At 42.8% G+C, this 20,245-nt stretch overlaps 1 protein-coding gene across 5 annotated transcripts in view; it reads left to right on the top strand.

The window, feature by feature from the left end:
* OBSL1 (obscurin like cytoskeletal adaptor 1) overlaps positions 1-20,245 on the top strand; it is an 84,449-nt gene that overhangs the window by 63,530 nt on the left and 674 nt on the right. For 4 of the 5 annotated variants that reach the window (XM_087920620.1, XM_087920622.1, XM_087920619.1 and 1 more), the window contains 10 exons: positions 1,087-1,353; positions 4,418-4,687; positions 5,282-5,548; positions 7,251-7,517; positions 8,172-8,284; positions 8,747-8,900; positions 11,687-11,848; positions 16,747-16,851; positions 18,087-18,353; positions 19,559-19,828. In XM_087920620.1, the coding sequence (XP_087776746.1) occupies positions 1,087-1,353; positions 4,418-4,687; positions 5,282-5,548; positions 7,251-7,517; positions 8,172-8,284; positions 8,747-8,900; positions 11,687-11,848; positions 16,747-16,851; positions 18,087-18,353; positions 19,559-19,828 (2,142 nt within the window). Of the gene's footprint in view, positions 1-1,086; positions 1,354-4,417; positions 4,688-5,281; positions 5,549-7,250; positions 7,518-8,171; positions 8,285-8,746; positions 8,901-11,686; positions 11,849-14,811; positions 15,241-16,746; positions 16,852-18,086; positions 18,354-19,558; positions 19,829-20,245 lie in introns of those variants that run through there. The other variant, XM_087920621.1, reaches the window with a different exon arrangement.

Raw genomic sequence — 20,245 nt, 5'->3', positions numbered from 1 at the left:
TTTGGGACACTTTCAGAGGCCATGGCCAATGATTTAGGAATCTCCTGTGACTCTAGAGCAGGGGTCTTCAAACTTGACAGCTTTAAGACTTGTGGACTTCAACTCCCAGATGTCCTCCTCCAGTCATGTTAGCTCAGGAATTCTGGGAGTTGAAGTCCACAGGTCTTAAATTTACCAAGTTTGAAGACCCTTGCTCTAGAGCATCAAGTTGGCATCTTTGTGTTATGGAAAACCTTAATAAATTAAATACAGCCTACTCGAGATGGATGACCACGTTCAAAAAGGAATGAGTTTTTCTGTTATATAAAAACAAGGGTTTTGCAGGTGGGGAACCTTTGGTTACATTCAGCCATGGGATGAGCCATGCTGGTGAAAATTTTTCTGGCAACACCGTCACAAAAGGAGCCTGTCAAACTAAGGCTCCTGTCCCAGCTGGACCTTCTGTCTCTTTAGCTTGATTGACAATGGAGACGGTAGATCTTCTACCAGACCGACTGGCTTTGTTTGCAAGAGGTGGGGGCTTGTGATCATGCAGCAAGCAAACTTTGCATGGAAGCTTTAAGGCTAGTTTCCCAACCTCTGAAGTGTTGCCCAAGCAGTTGGGAAAAGGGGAGGATTTCCCATTATTTCCTCAGTAGCTCTTTCCGTAAAAACATTTGGCTGTTTTTTTGTTTTTTTGTTTTAAATAGCCTGTTATTTGCAATAAGGGAACTATTGGCGGTTATTAGCCATGAGAGCTAAATAGACCATTTGTGCGTAGAGGCAATATATTCCTGTTTGGCATATGCTTATGGTCAAGCAGTGGAACAGCTGTTATAGTCTATGAGAGACTTCCGATGCGTCTGCCTGGTCACTGTTGAAAATATAATACAGGGAGAAACAAACCCCTGTCTGATTCAGTAAGATAGTTTCAGTTCTGTGGTACGCAACAACGTTTAGAGTTCTCTTCTAGGTGCAGGTACCTCGACCAATAATTCTGGATTTTCATCTACGTTTGATACAGTTAACCACACTCTCGAGTGACTTCAACTTAATAGTGCCAAGATCTGACCCTTTGTAACCAAACTATTCTTTGGCCCACCTCAGAACTGCTGGTGAAGTTTGTTCGGGGTCTCTCAGATGTGACAGCTCTGCAGGGCGATACAGTGTTGTTCTGGTGTGAATTGTGCAAAACCAAGGGTGATGTGACATGGCTGAAAGATGGGCAGGAGCTGGAACCCAATGAACACCTGCAGATCGGAGCAGAGGGACGAGAGCGTTCCTTGACACTCAGTAATGTGAGGACTGAAGATGCTGGCGAATATTCATGTGAAAGCAAAGATGACCGTACTTTGGCTATTCTCACAGTCCAAAGTAAGTTCTTTGGAGAAATTGGAGAGCAAATGCCTTGCATGGAAAAGGTTTAGTTTCAACTTCTAGTATCTTTAGTTTAGTAACATCACATTAACGTAAAGCACCCTTTGGCCCCACTGATTAAAAGAAAGCATAAGTTGTTGTATGAACACATCCAGTTCACAACAAATGGAGGAAGAACACAATCTTCCTTCATTAGGAAATTGTTCAAGTAATACTTGTTTCTTGTGTCATAATAGTATGCACATACTTCCCAGGCTGCCGTGTAATTCTGTTATGCTCTGTGCATTGCTATACAGGTGGTCCTTGACTTATGACCACTATCAGCCCCAAATTTTTGTTGCTAAGTGAGACATTTGTTAAGTGAGTTTTCCTCCCTTTTACGGCCTTTCTTGCAGGTGTTAGGTTAGTCACATAGTTAAGTGAATCTGGCTTCCCCATTGACTTTGCTTGTCAGAAGTTCACAAAAGGTGATCACATGACTCCAAGACACTGCAACCATCATAAATGTGAACCACTTGCCAAGTACCTGATTTTTTTTTTATAATAAAGTTTTATTTGGGTTTTCACACACACAAAATACAAGTAAAACATCTTTTTTGAAAATAGCATGGTCCCGGGTTGAACTTCTTTATACAGACACAAAACTCAATTTCATGCTCATTTTTGTGCTCTATTCCACATCTTATACTATTCTACATTTTCTATGTAGTTTTTCCCCTCTTTTAATTTTCTCAATTTTATTTTGATTATCTCATCTCAATTCAAATCATTATATTTATACTTTTGTCTGTTCTGTTTCAATTTCATATTATCTTTTCTCCTGTAGTTACTAATTGGAGTATGACACCTTTATATCTTTTAATTATATCCATTCAACTCTTATTTAAACTTCAATATATACCTTAAGGTTATGACCTACAATGTAATACATAATACATAAGTTCCAATTGAATTCTGCTTGGTACATTTTTATAATATACACTATAGTCTTTTTAAAAAATGGATTATAAATATATGTAATTATAAACCCTCATTCCATTCCAATTCAGTTTCTATCATTAATAATCATTAAAGTCTTAACCTCTTTAGCATTTCTTTTCAATTAAATATCATACTTCCTTAAAGACACATGTAATCTCCATAATTAATTTTTCCCTTATTTCTCTTCACATCTGTTTTGTAAATCATTAAATTTTCATTTTGTTAGTGGACAAAATGTGGACAAGCATTCCACTAAGTTATGATAACTATTTTATCAAACATTTTAATCATACATTGTTTCATATTTTCTGAAATTATTTCTATTTCTAACATAACAATACTATCTTATGTACCTTTGCAGAATCCCTTTTTCCATTAGATTTTCACCCATTATCTCTCAATAGGCCCTGTTTCTCTATATTTTGTTTCTGTCCTTTCTGTCCTTTATATTCTGTTCTGTCCTTTATAACTTCTTTTCCTTTCTTTCTTCCCTCTCTTCTTCTCCCTCCCCTTTTTACCCCCTTGTCTCTCTACTTCTAATTCCCTCTTCTGCATTTCCCTCTTCTCTTGCTTTCTGATTTTATACTTATTTTTCACTCTATTCTTTTTTTAGGTTGTTTTTCCCAATCTTAAACTTTCCCCACTTTCCTTTTTTTTCCCCCACCCAAGATTACTTGTTCATTAAAGATGGCTTCTTCTTTGTCCCAATCTTCTTGTTCTGCAGGCATTTCTTGTTATTTCTCATAGTTCCAAATCTCCATTTCTAAGAATTGAAATACGAAGCCAAAAGAACCTCTCCCTTCTTGTGCATCTTCTTTGTACTTTTTAAGTTCCATTTTCAGTTATTCTAAAAGTGGAGCCATTTTAAACAGTTTTAAACAACCACCCGATTGATTTTAGTCATTCAAATGCAATAACCAAGAATCCAGAGATCACCAAGTAATCCAAATAGTCCCAAGCTGTTTCTTCTTATTTCCTTTTTCACTTTCTCTTCCTGGGGTTTTACTATTTTGTTGCGATGTTTCAGTTAAGATCTTTTGGAAGTCCTATTGAGATTTTGCTGTAAGTTCTTTTTAATTCCAGGCAGTCTCCTCCCTTCCAGATCCTGCCCTTTTATTCTTTTTCTCTCCTTTCCTGTTTTCAAAAGCTTTTGATTATCCAGAAATCTTTATTATCCCTTTGACTTTTTTATTTTCAGCATTAAATGCCTATTAATGTCAAAGTGGATTTTTTCCAATTTCTTGCTTAAGTCGCTTCACTGTCAGTATAGGAATAAGAGGAAAAAAACCCAAATCCTTTCAGCTTTCTCTCTCCTTTGCAGCTTAGAAATCTTCTTAGGGAACAATGTTATTGGTTTTTTTTTTAATAGTTTCAATTCCAGGGTATCTTATTTGTTGCTTTTGCTGTTTGACCTGGTCAACCAAAACTTTCTCTTCTTATCTTCCTCCTGCAAATTCTTTTCCGGTTGAGTTCTTCTTTGTGGTGGCCATTTCTGACCACCGCTACAACCGCCTTTGGGAAAGGGAGTAATGGCCAGTTGGGGAGGAGAGATGCGGCTATCCTCAACCCTGCAGGCAGTCTCCCCCTTCTTCACCACCTCTGCGGGATGGCTTAGCCCCAAAACCAGCTGGCTCGAGGCACTCCAGCGGCGAGCATGGATCGAAACTGTGCAGAGACACGGTTTCGGTCTGTCGCCAAAGAAGCTCAAATCGGAGTCCCAAGCACCTGAATTTTGATCACATGATCATGGGGATAATGCAATGATTGTGTGAAAAATGGTCATAAGTCAGTTTTTCATTGCCATTGTAACTTTGAATGATCCCTAAATAAACTGTTGTAAGTTGAGGACTACCTGTAGAGTGGAGCTGATAGCCACAGATCTGCAGAAATCAATGAATAAGATTAAATATAGAAGGAATGAAGGGGGAGGAAGCTAAGCTTCAGTACAAATTGGCAAACCTGTATGTCCTAAGAGATGAATCCCATGGTGATACCATGTTGGGTGGACTCTGGGGGTCTCCTATTGGATTGGTTCAGGGTTAGCAAACTTCATGTAAACTGAATGGCACTTTTTCCTCAGTCCCTAGGTTGGTGGAGATAATTTCTGACCTGCACAATTTAACAGTGCTGGAAGGGGATGATGCCACCTTCAAAGTGGTGGTATGTCCAGATGATGTCAGGTTGAATTGGCAGCTGAATGGACAAGATGTAGTGAATAGTGAGCGGTTGGCCATAACCAAGAATGGGCTATGCCATACCCTCACCATACGACAATGCCGCTTGAGCGACACTGGCATAGTCACCATCCGTGCAGAAGGACTGTCAAGTTCAGGCAGACTCAGTGTGCAAGGTAAGAGAAACGGCAACACCATGTTTGTTGCTTTTTGATAAATGCAGATCCTTGGGCAGAAGCACTGTGCGTCGGTGATAGTAATTAGTAATTAGTAATTCTGATTAGTTAGAGTTTCAAGGGGGTTATCAGTTAATGCCACGGCTTTGTCCTTTCTTGTCTTCCCAATTCCGTGCTAAGAAAATATAAATTCTTTACTCAAAATAATATCCCTGCTTACTTAGTTTGCATAATTTATGCTGCTGCTTTAGTCATGTAGGGAAGATAATAGAATCCCTTTTGGAAATTCTACTTCGACTTCCCTTCGTCTTTGAAGATTTATCTAGGCACAGCATGTCGAATTTTCAAAACTTTATCTCTATAGCCCTGCAGGTACTGAACTTTTATTTTTTGAAACATAAAAGCTGGGGTTCTAGGTCTTCTGAAATCTACTGTTTGTAAACATGCCAAATTGACCCAGGCCTTGGGAAATGGCTAGATTGCCTTGAATCCTGGCTTGTCTCTCTGTAAAGCGGGAGAGATCGGGGCCTGGGAATGCATTCAGGTTAGAGATGTGTCAGCTAGTAGTTCAACCTTTGAGCATTATTTTTGCAGAGGCTCAGGTGCTGTTTGTGCAGACGCTGCATGATTTGGCAGCTGAGGAGGGGCAGGACGTCCGCTTGGAAGTGGAGCTGAGCGTGGAGAGTGCGGAGGTGCAATGGATGAAGCAAGGCATCTTACTGCAGCAGAATCCTAGATACTCCATGGAGGTACAAGGGCCAAAAAGGGCTCTTACCATCCATCACATTGAGCTTGCTGACCGAGGCACCTATCGCTGTGAGAGCCTGCATGATCGCACCCAAGCCAGACTGACTGTGGAACGTAGGTCTCCTTTCTATCCTGATCTTGTTTTTCTCTCACAGTTATACATTGTAAATCCTTGAGAGAAGATCTCTGTAACTTTTTATCTTAGGTTTCCCCCGCCCTCCACTGACATCTCTGCTGAATGTGAGAATTCCTTTAACAATGATTATTTGAATACTACCAGTTACTTAGGAAGCTCTGCTTGCTTATCGAATTTAACCCTTTTTGTAACCTTAAACATTCATGTGTTCCATATTCAATCCTCCTGATTCTTGTTTTGTTTCCATTCAATTTTTCCTTCCCAGTGCAGCTAGCCTTTCTTCTCACTCCCCTTCCCTTCCTTTCCCTTCCCTGTTTATGCTGGAAAGAAAGGTAACAGTGTCTGAATACATGTACTTGCATATTTCCTGGTGTAAGAGTAATTTATGCATGAGTAAAATAACTTGGTATATGCAAATAAGAAATCAATTTATTTTAATAAACTGCATTATATTACAGATACAGCTTTTTAACCAGTAATTTTTAATTCAGTTACTGCAATCTCACTTTTGTCCTATCCTTGTTGTTTTGGAATCTGAACTTTAGAAGTTATATACCAAGCAGCCAAGTGCAGTAGAAGATACTGCATAAGACTATTGCTTTTGTTTATCATTTTTTTTACGTACAATGTTCACTTGAGTTAAACATGATTCATGGTGACAAGTCCACATTGCTTGCTTGGCCACAATATGGAAGTGGGCTGCCATTGCTGCCTGCTGGGATTTTTTTTTTAAAAAAATATCCCAGTTTACCCCAAAGTCCTGGGATTTCCTCTTTGTCTCCCATTAGTCAGGTCCAACCCTGCTTAGCTTTTGTGAGATTCATTAAGATTAGCCTAGTGCTGATAAGTTTCTTGTGAGGAAAAATTACTTTGAATTCTAGTTCAGCTAGTTCATCCTGATAAATGTGCTGAATCCATTCAAAACCTTCCACTCTATTAGCAATAAATGTAAGAGGAAGAAGTGAGTGTGGAGCCTACCCAGTAAGTCAGAGAAACATACAACTTTCTTGCTAGTGGGAGTCATATGAGAAGTAGCCTATGAATCCGTATCTGCTGAATTACAGTCTTAATAGTATATATACCTGTGATGGTGAACCTATGGCACGAGTGCCACAAGTGGCATGCACAGCCATTTGTGCTGGCATGTGAGCCACAGGCAAGCTTACCTCACTGCGCATGTGTTCACCTCACAGCTGATTATTTTTGGGTTGGTTTGAGGCCTTTTTTGGCCTCCCAGAGGCACAGAAAAAGCCTCTGCAAGGCTTTTCAGGATGAATTATAGGTCCATTTCCTCACTTCCTGTAATACTGGAAGTGACGAAATGGGCCTATAATTTGGCCTGAAAAGCCTTGCAGAGGCTTTTTCTCTGGGAGGCCAAAAAAGGCTTCAAACCAGCTGAAAAATCAGCTGTGAGGCGCACAGCAGGTAAGGGGCTGGGGTAGGGGGAAATTGCTCGTGCATGTGCAGGGGTCGTGGGGAGAGGAGACGCACATTGCATTCTGGGTGCTGGTATGCGAGTGCCTGTGTGCTGGCGCACGGGCAATTTTTGGCACAGGAGCCTAAAAAGGTTAGCCACCACTGATAGTTACCCTTCCTGGTAACTTGCTTTGATTTGTAAGGAGCAAATAAGATTCTTTCGTGACAAAACTGGTTCTATCACAGACTTTTCTCCCTCTCCAGCCCGGAAGGTGACAGTGAAGAAACCACTATTGGACGTGGAGACATTGGAAAAGGAGACAGTGACATTTGAGCTTGAGCTATCTCACCCCAATGTGTTGGGGGTCTGGACACGTGACGGCATCCGTGTGAAGCCTAGTTCCACCTGCCAAATGAGCGCCACTGGTTGTGTGCACAGCCTGACGCTGCAAAGACTCACACTAGATGACACAGGGACTGTGACCTTCACTGCTGATACTGTACGGAGCTCTGCCCGCCTTACAGTCCGAGGTACGGGACCAGTGGAGGGAGGACTGTGGAAAGGCAAAGTTGGTACTGGAAATAAAGTAGGAAAAAGCACTGCCATCATGCTCAGATTGTAACATCCTGAAGAGCAACTAACTGGCCACTGTAGGAAACAGGATGCTAGACTAGATGCTTTTTAGGTTAGTCCTATCTTCTAAGAGGTTTAATGTTCAAAACTCAATGTACCTGCAGAGCAGAGCAGTTTTGATAGCAACAGCAGCGTGAGAAAACTAGGCATGGGAAGTAGGACAGGTAATGTAGATAAATTGGTGTCTTTCAAACTGAGGGTAAAGGATGCAAACTGGTGTGGTTTGCCTAAGTACCATCTCTTGAAGACATTTAATCTTTTTAGTCTCCAAAATAGTGCATCTTCAAGCTACCTGCAACTATATTTGGAGCCGTGGTGGTACAGTGATTAGAATGCAGTATTGCAGGCTAATTCTGCCAACTGCCAGTAATTTGAGTCTCATCTGCTCAAGGTTGACTCAGCCGTCCATCCTTCCAAGGTTGGTAAAATGAGGACCCGGATTGTTGAGGGCAATATGCTGACTCTGTAAACCATTTAGAGAAGGCCGTAAAAGCACTGTGAAGCGGTACATAAGTCTGACTGCTATTCGGTTGCTATCTCTGTCCTTGCAGAGCCACCAATTATAATGCTGCGCTTGCCCCAGGACTTGGGCATTCCCGAGACAGGCTCAGCTACTTTTGAGTGTGAGCTGTCCCGACCCCTGGCTGAGGTGAAGTGGTACAAGGTGAGGGTATTACCTCTCTTTATTTATTTATTTATTTTTACTATATAAAGAAAGAGCAACAGTTTCAATGAACAGTGTGTTGTCTGGTTACAGCAAATTTGAGCAATGGTCACCATTATAATAGTAATAATGTTCATTAGTAGTGATAATATAATAACAGTATGAGCATATTACCTCTTGGCACTGGACATTAACATTTGAACCACTATAAGTCCATGTATTTGGCATATGCTAAATAAATAAAGCCTCTTCTCAATGTCCCCATTTCCTTGATCTTCTCTATAATTGCAAGAACACGCTGTCCAGAAAAGTCCTTTTGATTTATTCAAGGGAACATGGTTGATGAATATGATTTCCATGTTCCCGCTGTGTCCTCAGAACCACCTGAGAGCTGCCCTTTCTCCACCTTTCCTTTCTGAGATCTAAAACAGACCCTGATCTTTGTGCTTTTACTTCTCATAGGATGGCAAGGAGATCCAGGTGAGCCCCAACTGCCGCATATATTCAGTCGGGCGTCGGCGTCTCCTGCAGCTCAACCATTGCAGCCTTGAAGATGCTGGCGAATATACGTGTGATGCTGGTGACTGCCGTGCTTCTGCCAAACTGAGGATCTTTGGTATGGATGATTTGGGCTACGGATGAGAGCAGAAATGTGGTGGTAGTGGGGCAAGGCTTGGCATGGAGCTCACCATACAAAGTATCCTCTGGATGAGGGCAGGGCCCCATTTGCTTTTCTGCTTCCCTGACTTTTGCCTCTGGTGGCCTGGAGCAGGCTGGTGATAATCCAAAGGACAGTGCACTGCAGTGAGTCAGAATCTCCTGTAGACTTGCAAGGCTTCTACAGAAAGCTAGATGGAAAATAAGAGGCAATGAATATTTAAGTGGGTTTTAGAAGAGATACATAATGCATGGTTACTAGCCCACTCGCTAGATAGCATCTCCATGTATATACTTGAAATGGCAACTTCATGACCAATAAAAAGGAACATGGCCAGTGGTGGGATTCAAATTTTTTTTACTACCTACTTACTCTGTGGGCATGGCTTGGTGGGTGTGGCAGAGAAGGATACTGTAAAATCTCCAGTCAGAGGTGGTTTTTCCGAACTACTCCAAATTTCCGCTATTGGTTCTCCAGGATTGGTCAGAGCCTGCTGAATATCACCTCTGAACACAGCTTCCTGGAAACATCTGTCTGCTGGCCACTCTTGGAAACAGGCTATGAAATAAGGATTATTTTGGACATTTACTCTCAGAGAGAGCCATCTTACTGAATATGTGTTGCTGAATATCAGTGTTGCTAGAGAGTTGTTTTTCTCCTATCCTGCTTGGGGCTTCTTAAAAAGTAGCTGATTGGCCATTAGGAAAAGCAGAATGGGGCAGTGGATGAATGTTTCTCTTGAGCCAGCAGGAATGATAGAAGGAAAACTATGTTAGATTATACTAGCCCAACATCAGGAGTCTGACAGTACCTTTTCCCATCAACACTAATAAAAAGCATAGCTTTAATAAAAAGCATAGCTTTTGTGTGCTGCTGTTCACTTTATCAGGGCGTGATGGCTCAACATTTCAAAACCCAAGCTCCGTGCAATGGTATGAGCTTACATTACTTGCCCCAGTTCCTGCCTACCTAGCAGTTTGAAAGCATGCAAATGCAAGTAGGTTAATAGGTACCACTTCAGGGGGAAGGTAACAGCATTCCATGTACCTTTGCTATATAGTCATGTTAGTGTCTTCAGACAACTCCGGCTTCCTTGGCCAAGAAATGGAGATGCTCTAGAATTGGACACAATGGACAGGGAAACCTTTAGCTCAGGGGTGTCCAACCTTTTACCTTCCCTGGGCCACATTAGAAGATGAAAATTTGGTTTGGGCCGCACATAAAATAAAATAACAGTAACGATACCTGATCATCCAGAAAAACCATAGAAAACATAGTTAACATATTAAATTTATTTGGAAATGAAGTTAGTGAGATGTTTTTATTATTTATTATTTATTATTTATTAAAAATTATTTCTTTTTTATCACGTTTTTTAATCACAGTTTTTTTATCACGGTTTATTTTCCGGCCAAATTTTGCGGAGGGGGGAAAGCTCACCCGCCTCGCGCCCACCTCTCCTGCAAATGGCCCAGCTGGATGAGGCAGGACTGGAAGGCAGAAGCAGCAGCAGCGGCGGGGCAGAAGCCTTCCCCTGCCACCGCTGCTGCTTCTGCCTCCACTGCCGCTGCCCCTGCTTCTGCCCCTGCCGCTGCCGCCGCTTCTTCCCCCGCCACCACGGCTGCTTCTGCTGCTTCTGCCCCCGCCGCCGCTTCTGCCCCCGCTGCTGCTTCTGCCCCGCCGCCGCTTCTGCCCCTGCCGCCACTTCTGCCCCCGCTGCTGCTTCTGCCCCTGCCGCTGCCGCCACCCCCACCGCCGCCGTTTCTTCCCCCACTGCCGCTTCTGCCCCCGCCGCAGGGGGCAGAGGCAGCGGCGGGGGCAGAAGCAGCAGCGGTGGCGGGGGAAGAAGCGGGGGCGGGGGTGGTGGGGGCAGCAGCGGCAGCGACGGCGGGGGCAGAAGCGGGGGCGGGGGCGGGCCAGCGGCGGCAACAGCAGGAGGTGGCGCTCTGACAGCGCCTACCTTTTCTCTTGCTGCTTGGCCTGGCTCTCGCCTCGCCCCGCGCCTGCCTCTCCTCCTCCACCTCACTGGCTCTGGCACAAAGGTTGGGGTGGGCACTGGGCCGCATTACGAGGCAACCTGGGCCGCATGCGGCCCGTGGGCCGCGGGTTGGACAAGCCTGCTTTAGCTTGTTCATTCATCAGATGCATGGGCTGATTGTTAAATTGATGGAGGATTAAACATTCTATTAGGATTTTGATGAAATAAGAATGAAGAAAGCATGAGTATTCAGATGCAGGTTACAAGAGACAGACTACAAGTACCTCATCAATTAGCAATTGTAATGGGTTAAAAATCCATTGTCCTTGATAAAACCTTCTGAGATAGCCCATAACCTTTTGATGAACATTTTAGCCTCTCACCCAATAATACTGGCAATAGTATACTGTAGTTTATCATAAAACACCCATTTTTTACTGCTATATTCTGGTGTCCTTGGAGGGTAAAATGCTCTGCTTTCACTTTCTCCTTGATCCAGCACAGTTCTTGCTATGTTCTTGTGACTAGATTACAGCTGTAACTCTTACAATCTCAATGTGCTTGTTTTTTATCATGACTTCTGATATATTTTTCATAGTTGGCATCTGTTTGTCCTAGTGACAACTGGGGGGAATACCACGACCAAGAATAGAGTTTTAATTGAATACTTTCGGGGAAACCATATGAGTCCAAATATCACTTTTGTAAAAACTTTTCAATTCTGTGTTGGTTTTCTTCCCCCACCCCACCCCCCCACCCCAAATAGAACGTCAGGTCCAGATTGTGCGAGAACTGGAGGATGTCCGCGTGCAGGAGAATGAGAATGCTGTTTTCATATGTGAGGTGTCCCTAGGGGAGGTAAAAGGTGAATGGTATCATAATGGAGAGAAACTCAAAGTCACCAGCACTGTGAAAATACGCCAGGAAGGTAAGTGTACCTTTTCATTCTTGCCAGGGCAATAGATATGACATTTCCTAATTAGAATACAAGGAAAAGCTAGATAAAAAAAAAAACCCAGTTATATTGGACAGTAGATGACAAGAGAAATGAGGCAATGGTGCCATCTGAGACCTTAGCTTACACAGAGTAGTATAAACATAAATGGAGTTAAACTAGGCTTGGATTGTCCTTGTGGCATGCTTACCCAAACATTCTTATCATTAGCAGGAAATAATGTATGTGGCATGGGTGCAACTAAGGCTGATAACATCTTCTCTGCTATATCAGAATGTGTATGTAAAAACTGTAATAAAATCAACATTGTGCTTTGAAGGTTATGTGAGGCCCATGTAGTGCAGATCAAGGCAGTTGCAACTTGGAATATAAAAGAGATAAATTGTAAAGAACATGAATTGATGAAAGAGAGAATGTGTGAAAAAAAATGGCCTTAGGGAACGGAAAGGAACAACAAACCATTAAGGAGATAAAAAGGCAAGTTACCTCTGGGAAAGAGGAAAGTATTAGAATGAAAATAACCCCACCTTGGTTTTATTTAGCCAGCTTTCAAGACTGTTATTCTAATCTACAACAAGAGGAAGGAAGGAAAGAAGGAAGGAAGGGAGGAAGGAAGGGAGGGAGGGAGGGAATGGGTGTAATAGATTAGGCTTTGTGCTAGCCAGGAAATGTGTAGAGCACATTTTTGCTTTCCAGTAGGTCATTGAGAAGTGAAGAAATCAAAGAAAATCTATTGTATACTTGTTGTTTTAGACAAATGAAAAGGAATTATGGAATGTTATCCACAAATAAGGAGCTTAAGGTTAGTTGCTTATTGTAATAGGAGTAATTTATGATGGCAATAATGCACGCTTCCAAATGAATGGAATACTAAGAAAATGTTTCAACAATACCCAAAGAATAAGATAAGAATGTGTGTTATTGTCTCAGTTGTTTCATGTATGGATGGATAAATGCATATGTGTTGTTGGAAGAACTTGAAAATCCATGTGTATGTAGAAAATACTATGTTGTTGGTTGAAAATCTGAATATTTGCAGGTAATGTCTTGTATATTGCAAGAAGAAGCATGGTTTTTAAAATTAACGTTTCAGAGACTAGAATGAAAGAGAAAATGGAGTGATGCAGATTGTAATAAATGCAAAAAAATAGAGCATGCTGATGAATTGTGTGTGTATCCCGGTAAAAAGTTCCTAAATTGTGTATCCTGGTAAAAGGCAATTTTAAGACTAGCAAATGCTGGTAGAAAAGTAATGACCGGTATGTGGTCTGTTGCAAGAAATGAATGTTTGTTGAAAGAAACTGGCTTTATATGAGAGCATACTTCTATTCAGTCATCATCCTGTTCCCCTCTTAGGCCTATTGGGGGGAAAAAACCCTGACTGATAAGACTGCTGTGCTTAAGCCAGGTGTGCAAACCCTCTTGCAGCCCAAACCAAAATGGACACAGAGGGGAGTGTCCAAGGAAAGGGCAGGAAATGAATCTGCCTATGAAAACAAAACAAAAATAAAAACGTTGGTCTTCCAAAGAATGAAAGACCTATTGTTCCAACCTTTAATTTATCAGGCAAGATGGAGCCTACAAGCAGATCAACAGATCTTCTTCCTACTTCATTCTGTCAACTAAGGGTACTTTTGGAACCATCTCTTCCAAGAGGATTTGACCCATTTAAGGCATTTTTCCTAGATTAAACTGCCAGTTGTGGCTCATTTCTGGGAAGTGAGAGAGATTGAAGCCAGGCAGTATTGCTTCCCTGGGGTAGCCTCCCATAAGGGTTATGATTAGCTCCCCAAATATAGGCTTCCAGAAGCTAGTTAAGCCCAAGTTAATTCAGGGGCTAATTGTGGCACAACAGGAGTTTTGTATTTTGACTTTAATTTAATATAACTTTAACTTAAATACACCATGAATGTTTCATCGTTGTTTCATAACTGCTACGGACTCCCAAGAATTTTGAGCTGTGGCCTACACTTAAATAAAATAAATAAACAAAATAGATCTTTTTCCAGTTTCCTGGAAAAATGGCATTTGCTTGGTGTGGCAGAGACCCTTGTAGACCAAAAGGTGTAGAACTGATTGGGGAATAACAGAAAACAATGTGCTGTTCTGTCAGGAAATACACATTTCCTTGCCAGAAACAACAGCTAAATAGCTGTGTGAGTCAGGTGCCTGGTCTGTTTCACATCTCTAGTCAAAATGCCCATGGAAAGCAGGACTCAATAATGGCTGAATGGGGAGGTGGTATGTCTGCAGAAATTTAAGCGGACAACAATTGGTGGACAGATTCTGGTGTGACTGTATCATTATCAGACTCATCACAGATTGGACAGCAACCTTTTTATGGGGCAAAAATAGAAAATACTGCTATGGAAGTGAATCAATTAAAGGGAGTTCTGGATGCTTTCAACAGGCAGTGGCTGACACAGAAACATAGTTATGAGGATATATCCCTTAAAAATGGTTAGCAATGTGTACACATGCTATGATATGTGGCAGATGACAATTTGCCCATAGATTAAAAACAAATTGGGGACAAAGTCATCTGAGCAAATAACATATTGTCTTATTTCAGATTGTAATTATGGTAGAAAATATTCTTAAAAGTCTGAACAACTGAGTGCTCTAAGTACTGTTTATTTTTTTTAAGCTTAGCTCCGAACCCTTATTATTATAAAAGCAAGACTTCCAAATGTCTGGAGCAATACTTGCAGAGGAAGCAAAGTGTGGGACAGTGAATATCCTGAGAAAATATTTGAGTGGCTTTTCTTATGCATTCATCCTTTGGAGGGTAGTTTGGCTGCTTAAGGGATGAAGATAAAGAAATAAAAAGGATAGATCAAAGAGCCAACTTGAAATTAGTCTCACTGCATTAAATACAAAGTTATTATTTTCAGTCCTCAAGGTAAACTCTGAAAAATTAATTCTGCACATTTCAGAGAAGTCGATCAAAATGAAGAAAAACAAGTTTTGGAGGAGCCATGTTTGCACACTACTTAGAGCACAACAGGATAGCACAACAAATCAGGATATGAATGAGCAAGTTGCGACCACACGTAATTTTGCTTGCTGCTACCTCTGCAAGCATGTTTGCTCCTTTTGCTTGGTTCCTGCCTCTTCAAGGCATGTGATCAAAGGTATTACATCGATGTACCATTCACATAACTTCAAATCTGATATGAATGGGGTACAAACTTCCCTGCTTCCAGTTTTCTCTTTGATTATTGGAAGAGGAATGAATGAAAGACGTAGTTAAATAACAAGACATGCTGAAAACAAGTCAGGATGCGTAGGACAGCTTAATTTTATGTGGTGGCTTGTTATAAAGCATAATTTCTCCCTGATCACATCTTATTCTAAATTTTAAAAAATCTGTAGCAGTCTTCCAATATTTGGGTGGCTGCCACAGAGAGGAAGGGGTCAATCTATTTTCTGAAGCACCTGTAGGCCAGACAAGGAATAATGGATGGAGACTGAACAAGGAGAGATTTAACCTGGAAATAAGGAGAAACTTTCTGACAGTGAGAACAATCAACCTATGGAACAGCTTGTCCTCGGAAGTTGTGGGAGCGCCATCACTTGAGACTTTCAAGAAGAGATTGGACTGCCATTTGTCAGAAATGATGTAAGGTCTCCTGCTTGGGCCTGGGGTTGGACTAGATGACCTACAACGTCCCTTCCAACTCTGATTATCTGTTATCTGTATTGTAATTGTTATATGCAAAGCGGACTTGTGATTAAAGAACCCACTGCAATTGCTCTGAAAAACATCACGTTGGCCCCTTCTTAGCTTGTGATTCCTTCTGTAATTTTATTTGGGAATGATCTTGAAAGACAGGAGGAAAAGTCACAGACTTCTAGAAAACAGATGAGGAGCAGCCTAGCTGCAGAAGCAATGGGGACATGGCAAAGTTTCGGTAGGGACCCTCCCTGATTTCTTGGGTTGTCCAGGAAAGGATGCAGAAGGAAGTCCTATCTCAAATTCACCAAGAGAATGCTAATGTAACACTGAAAGGGGACAGAGATGGAGAGGATAGGAAAGTGGTTGTTGAATGGCAGAGACTCTCTACTTTCAAAAACATTTCATCCCCCATTAGGCCTATCAATGAACCTAGTGGCTCTCTCTGCTCTCCCCGATGCCCCCTGATTCATGGGAAGAGTTATCCGAAGGAAGCCAAGCCAAGCCAAGCCTTGCTTTCCACCCAGGAGACCCTCTTTTCAGTCTCTGCTTGAAGCATTGGCCTTGGGGTGGCAATGGGGGTGGAAGCATCTGCCCTTCAGCCAAAAAGCCCTGGAAGGATGGTGAAAGATGCCTGGTCTAGTTTACAAAGTAACCTTGATTGCGGGGTGGCGGTGGGAGCGAAAGCAGCATCTGCTAATCTTCAGCCTTGGCTTGTAAAATGCTTCTCTTTTCTTTCTGATTCAACTTACACCTACCTCTCCCTTGGGTGACTTCCCACCAGTTCTTACTCCGTGCCTTGATTTCAAAACAGCAATGTTGGGGGGTGGGGGCAGGATCACCTTATTGGCAACCACTACTGACCTATACAGTTGTAGCCTACATTTATTTTATTGCAATAGTAGGGCAATTCCCCCCGCTCCTCAGGAATCGAAAACCGTGGTTTAACCGCTGGGAAAAAAGCAACAAAGGCTGTGTTTTCATCCTTTAAAACAGCTGTTATTTACTAATACAAATGTATCAGTGTTTGTAAACCCAGACAAACCTTTCATTTACTTCTGTGAGCAAGATAGAGCCTTTGCTTCCGGCCACCTTTGTTTCCTGGCACCCTCTTTCTTTCTAGGGCCTCTCATAAACCCTCACATGTCTCTCCTTAACAATGCAGAAAACTCTTTCTCCTCCCCATTACCCCCAGGAACCCGTCACTTCCTGCTTCTGAGCTCTGCTCGCCCTGAGGACATAGGCCAGGTCCGTTTTGTGGCCAAGACAGCTGCTTCGGAAGCCAGGCTGGAAGTGGAAGGTAAGGAAGTTACTTGTCTGTTGGGTCCGATGTTAGCTCTAGAGCGAACTGGATTGGCAAAGGAGGAGTTCATATTGGTGCTGGGAGAGCAGGCCTGTCTCTTTGCAGGGAGGGGAGCACTGCTAACTATACTTGCTCCAATCTGCTTTGAGACCTTTCCAGGGCATGCCACGAGGCACACTTCAAAAACCAGTGAGCGGGAGTTGGACAGAAACAAAATTTGGCTTCCTTTGTTCCTGTGTTCAGAACTAAGGGTAGTTTAAGTGATGGCTCCTTGACCTCAAATTTAACAATTTGTCCTTTCTGATGCATTAAAAATGAAGGTCTCTGGGAAGGAAGATCATGCATTTCCAAATAGCAACAATAGCAATAGCACTTAGACTCATATAGCGCTCCACAGTCCTTTGCAGCCTTTTCTAAACAGTTTTACAGAGTCAGCATATTGCCCCCAACAATTTGGGTCCTCTTTTTGCTGACCTCGGAATGATGGAAGGCTGAGTCAACCTTGAGCCGGTGAGACTCAAATTGCTGGCAGCCAGCAGACAGCAGAAGTAGCTTGCAGTACTGCACTCTAACCACTGCGCCACCATGGCTCATATGCTACATAATGATAAGGATTGCATGTTCATAGGCAAGTAGACCAGGCCCTGTGCATCTGTGTGCATGAGAGTATAAGCAGGGGAATGATAAAGATTGGGAAAAGACTGCTTGGGAAAGACTATAGGTGAACACAAAGGAAAAAAATGAAAGCATATTTGGACCAGACTGCCCTTTCCAGTAATCTGCTTTGCTTTGCTAAATCTAGAAACTACACTTATATGCACCGCAATGTTTTCAGGTGAGGGCAGAATTACTCGTATTTGTCGCATTTCTATCCCACCATAATATAATAACTCTCAGTGGTTTACTGAAGGATAGAGAATTATTAAGAATTAAGGGGGTTGGACTGGAAGGCCTCAAGGTCCCTTCCAACTCTGTTATTCTGTTAATTATATTATGTAATTGAGAAAAATAGTGTCTTGTTGCTATGATGCATCATGATGAAAGGGTTGGAGCTTATGGCATGATTCACTTTCCTCCTTTTTTACAAAAGCCTCACGATTTGGGGGATGTCTCCATGTGTGCAGGTTATTATAAGGAACCAGATGGCCTTTTATTAATTTGCACAAGTGAATGAGGGGTCTGGAGGTGAGAAGCCAACTTCTCAGAGACTTTGGGCCTGCTCTTTTCTACAGCATTGCCGATTCGCATTGTGAAGCCACTGCGGGATAAAACTGTATTGGTGCGTCACAAAGCTACACTGGAATGTACAGTGTCTCAGGCTCGAGGACGTGTGCGCTGGTTTCGGGGCGACACAGAGATCTTTGCCGGCCCAAAGTATGAGATCTGCAATTTGGATTGTTACCGAACTCTGGTTATTCACAGCGTGGAGCCCGCAGATGAAGGCCTGTATACCTGTGATGCCCTGGACGATCGTTCCACAGCCCGCCTGCTAGTGGAGGGTAAGGGTGTGAGTACAGTGGAGGGAGAGGAGATGAAGACAATGCTACGGAGAAAGGATTAGCAGGAATTGCTGGCCGGCAACAGACTGAGAATGCCAAAGAGGCAGAAGTGGAACTAGAATTAGAATAAAAAATTGTGACCTATAGCCAAGGGTGGGCTTCAAAATTTTTAGCAACAGGTTCTCTGCCCGGTTGCTGGGTGGGCGTGGCCATGGTGGGTGTAGCCTAGTCAGCCTCTTGCACCATGGTGGAGGGGGGACATTTTTGCTCTCCCCAGACTCCGGAGGCTTTCCTTGACCCTCCAGGAGGGTGAAAACAGCCTCCCCGGCCCCTGGAGGCTCCCTGGAAGCCAGAAATGGGCTCATTTCTGGCCTTCTCAATCTTCCGGGAGGCCCATTTTTCTCCCAAGTCTCCACGCAAGCCCTGCACTTACCTGCATCCAAAACAGGCCCTGTGGGGACTCCGGGGAGGGGAGGGGCAGGGCCAGCCAGGAAGTGGGATTTGGGGGTTCTCCAACTGCACAGAATCTTAGCTAGGGGCTCTCCCGAACCCCTGCGAACCCCCAGCTACACACCCCTGCCTATAGCTGCATGGCAGAAAGCCCTTTTTGGCTGCTTCTGAGGCCCTATTGACTTCATCACATTTTGGTGACACTTCCCTAAACCTGGCGCGATTTCTAAACGTTTGAGAGAGCAAATAGATGAGAATTGTAGCAGAAACCCTAAAACAGGATTGACAACTTTAAATAAATAAATGTGTGAAGATTCCCCTCCCCTCAGCATGCAAAAAACAAAACAAAACAAAATGATGTAGTTTATTTTCTGCCATTATTCTTTCCGTTGCAGTCCTCCCAAATAAAAAGCTGTACAGCCATCAAAGAGAGTTCCTGGTTTAGAATCTCAATCTCACACCAGGGTGCTTCTTTTGTTATATGCTCAGCTGAGTTTGCTTTTAATACCTAGATTGAGCTGTCTTTTTCATACAAGAGCAGTAATCATCCTTTCTTCAGTTTTTCACCTTTGCCTTGTTACTCTAGTTGTAACACAATGAAGGGAGCCACATTGTTGTTGTTGTCTGATACCTAAAACTGGACACTTGCTCATCCATGGCAATTACCCAACGATTCTGTTAGTCTACTGTTCAGCTGCGTTCTTTAGAGAGCAGTTACAGTGTCTATCAATTTTTGCTGTTCTCTTCTGTTGCAGCTGAGGGAGTCCAGGTGGTCCAGCCTCTGAAGAACGTGGAAGTGACGGCTCCCTCCGAGGCTCAGTTTGAGTGTGAAATATCTGCCCCTCCAGACTTCACTCCCCAGTGGAGCCTCAATGGGGAGGAGCTGCAGCCCGGATTGCAGGTGCAGATGGAGAGTGTGGGACACATCCACAAGCTGAGGTTCTGCAGGACTAGCCCTAACATGAGTGGGATGGTGAAGATTACCATTGGTAATGCCCGTTCCAAAGCCCATCTCACAGTGCGAGGTAAATATGTCTTGATGGTTTGGTTGGATGGGTGCAGGGAATATGTGAAATTCATTAAACTCTCTTTTTTATGACCCTGTGATAAAACCTGGTGGTTAAGACTAGTCTGAGCCTTTGGCAATAATGTGAGAAATGGATCGTATCTTCTATGGACTGCATATTCCCATATCTACATACCTACTTGGCATACTGATCAAAGATGAAAGGGGTTATGTACTTGGCCCAACAAAAGTGAATCCAGAGTGACAATCTCTAAATTTGACATTCCTAAGATTCCTCAACTAGCTAGGGTTGCTGGGAATTATAGTTCAGCAACACCTGGGTAACTATTGATCCCTATACCTGGGAATATACCTTTGAGGGAAGGGGAAGCAGTTGAATGGTTCTTCAGTCATGATAGATTTATCTGTCTGGACC

Source organism: Pseudonaja textilis, chromosome 1 (assembly GCF_049901715.1).
Source record: "Pseudonaja textilis isolate UNSWEBS1 chromosome 1, rPseTex1.2, whole genome shotgun sequence".
NCBI classification, from domain to species: Eukaryota; Metazoa; Chordata; class Lepidosauria; order Squamata; family Elapidae; genus Pseudonaja; species Pseudonaja textilis.
The sequence above is the reverse complement of the archived record's forward strand: the minus strand, read 5'-3'. Positions and strand labels throughout refer to the sequence as shown.